Below are 2,161 nucleotides of genomic sequence, written 5' to 3'. Positions count from 1 at the left end.
GATGATGGCGGCGACGACATTGAAGAGGGCGATTACGTCCCCGGCCGCGACCAGGCCTCCGACCCCGGTTCCGGCACCGACGGCGACGAGGAGCTCCGCCAGCTCCACCGCCGTCTCGAGGGCGAGCTCGGCCGCCGCGTCAGCTGGCTGGAAGTCGTCATGGCCTCGGGCCGGGTCGCGATGCCGCCGCGGCTCGCGCATTTGTCGCGGGAATCTGATCGGAAGATCAGCGACAGCGGCAGCCACAATGCGGTCTCGTCGTCTGTGATCAGCTCCGGCGCGCCGGCGCCGAGATTCCCGTGCCACATCTGCAGCAGGAGGTTCCACAGCCCCAAAGCCGTGGACGGCCACATGAGGGTCCACGGGAACGGGCGCCAGGTGCCGGTCAGCGGCAGCTGGGCCGCCACCGGGAAGCGAGGCTGGACGGCAAACCCTCGGTCGCAGTCTCTCTGAATTCTGAATCGACGGACAACAACTCCACGGCCGTTGCCGCGGTGCGTCCCTTGGAACCCGCACCCATGGCCATCGCGATGACCAGTCCGCCGGCGTCGCCCGTGGTGTCCACTGGAACCAATCTGTCCGGGGAGGATAGCAGCAACGCCAGCGCGCAGCCGATGCACTACGAGCCGCCCGTGGAGAACCTGGTGACAGTAGCCTACCCTTCTTCCACTGCGGTCGTCGTCCACCAGCACGCTGCGCCGCCTCCTGCATCAGGGCAAGCTCGCCCAGCCCACCAGCCGCCTGTGCCGCTGCCGGCCGCGCAGCAAGCTCAGCTCGTCCGGCAGCCTCCCGGTCCGCCGCGCGCCAGGCCCGCGCGCGCGCCGCAGCCAGCGCGGGAGTACAGCTGCAAGCTGTGCGGCAAGTCGTACTCGTCGCACCAGGGGCTAGGCGGCCACGCGGCGGGGCACAAGAACCGGCAGAAGGAAGCAGAAGCCGCGGCCGCGGCCGCCGCGGCCATGATGGGGCAGGAGGACGGCGGCGCGTTCCTCGCCGCCTTCCGCCGCGGCCGCAGGGCGCAGCCGCCGCACGAGTGCCGGAAGTGCCACAAGGTGTTCCCCACGGGGGTGGAGCTCGGCGGCCACATGAGGATGCACTACACCGGCCCGCCGATCGTGCACAAGAAGAACAAGAAGTGGGGTCTCGTGAGCGAGGACGACCTGAGGCTCGCGTTGTCAACTGCAACGGAAGCGACACCGCCGCCACCTGCGCCGGCCGTGGACGGCAGGGTGCGTCTCTTTGGCATTGACATCGACCCGCAGGTACAAGCGCCGCCGCCGCCGCCGCCAGAGGACCAAAGATCCGGCACGGCGGGAGGCTCGTCGTCGTCAGCCGGCGAACAGGAGTAGGCGGCCACAGTGGAAGGACATCGCGGCGTTTGGGCAGCTCCCCGTTTAAGGAAGGTTTAGGTTTTGTTAGGATTGCTTCTCGTAAAAAAATTGCTTGGTTGGTCGATGATTATTAGTTTGTGATTCGGTAAGGGAGAGCGCCCATCCATTTAATGTTTTTCTATGTTTACAAAGGGAAGATATATACTACAATATAGGTAAAAAGTAAGCGTCATAGTTATGATTACAAAGCCATATGTTATACATTGTTTTTTTGAAAGGATATATATGGTATTCATTCTAGGATTGGTGAATTGGCCCATGGTGTTCCACCGTAGCGTTTTCCCCCCTGAAAAGATCAGTTTATAGCACGGACTATTGGAATTTGCATGCATCATACTAAGCCAAGCTCGAGCTGGAATAACGCGTGTTTAAAACTTGCTTATGTTCGATGTAACAACCCAAATATAATTATCATGTTAAGCATCGCATAATGAGCATCTTTGTTTAGCTTTGAGAAAAATTTGTGCTTGATTTGAATGTATTTGAATTTAATTTTGAATTGTTGATACCTTTAAAACTCATGCTTTGTGAAGCAATTTGTATTTTTATTATATGACTTATGTTGGGAGTTATTTTTATAAATTACTATTTTCAAAATCTAGAATTAAGGTGATTTTTACCGGATTTTATTGAAGCCAAACAGCTCAGCCGAAAAACCCAAAAATGGCATTCTGGGAAGAATTTTCATTTCAAATCTACAATAGCTTTTCTACCAATTCCAAGCAAAATGGGTTGCTCTTGATTTCTAGTATCAACACAAAAATTGGCGTGAT

At 56.7% G+C, this 2,161-nt stretch overlaps 1 protein-coding gene across 1 annotated transcript; it reads left to right on the top strand.

The window, feature by feature from the left end:
* The first annotated feature begins 518 nt into the window (after window positions 1–518).
* On the top strand, window positions 519–1,346 carry LOC120675083 (atherin-like). Its single transcript, XM_039956173.1, has one exon. The coding sequence runs from the start codon at window positions 519–521 to the stop codon at window positions 1,344–1,346; it is 828 nt and encodes a 275-aa protein (XP_039812107.1).
* Window positions 1,347–2,161: the final 815 nt, after the last annotated feature.

Source organism: Panicum virgatum, chromosome 5N, assembly GCF_016808335.1.
Source record: "Panicum virgatum strain AP13 chromosome 5N, P.virgatum_v5, whole genome shotgun sequence".
In the NCBI taxonomy this organism is placed as follows: Eukaryota; Viridiplantae; Streptophyta; class Magnoliopsida; order Poales; family Poaceae; genus Panicum; species Panicum virgatum.
The sequence above is the reverse complement of the archived record's forward strand: the minus strand, read 5'-3'. Positions and strand labels throughout refer to the sequence as shown.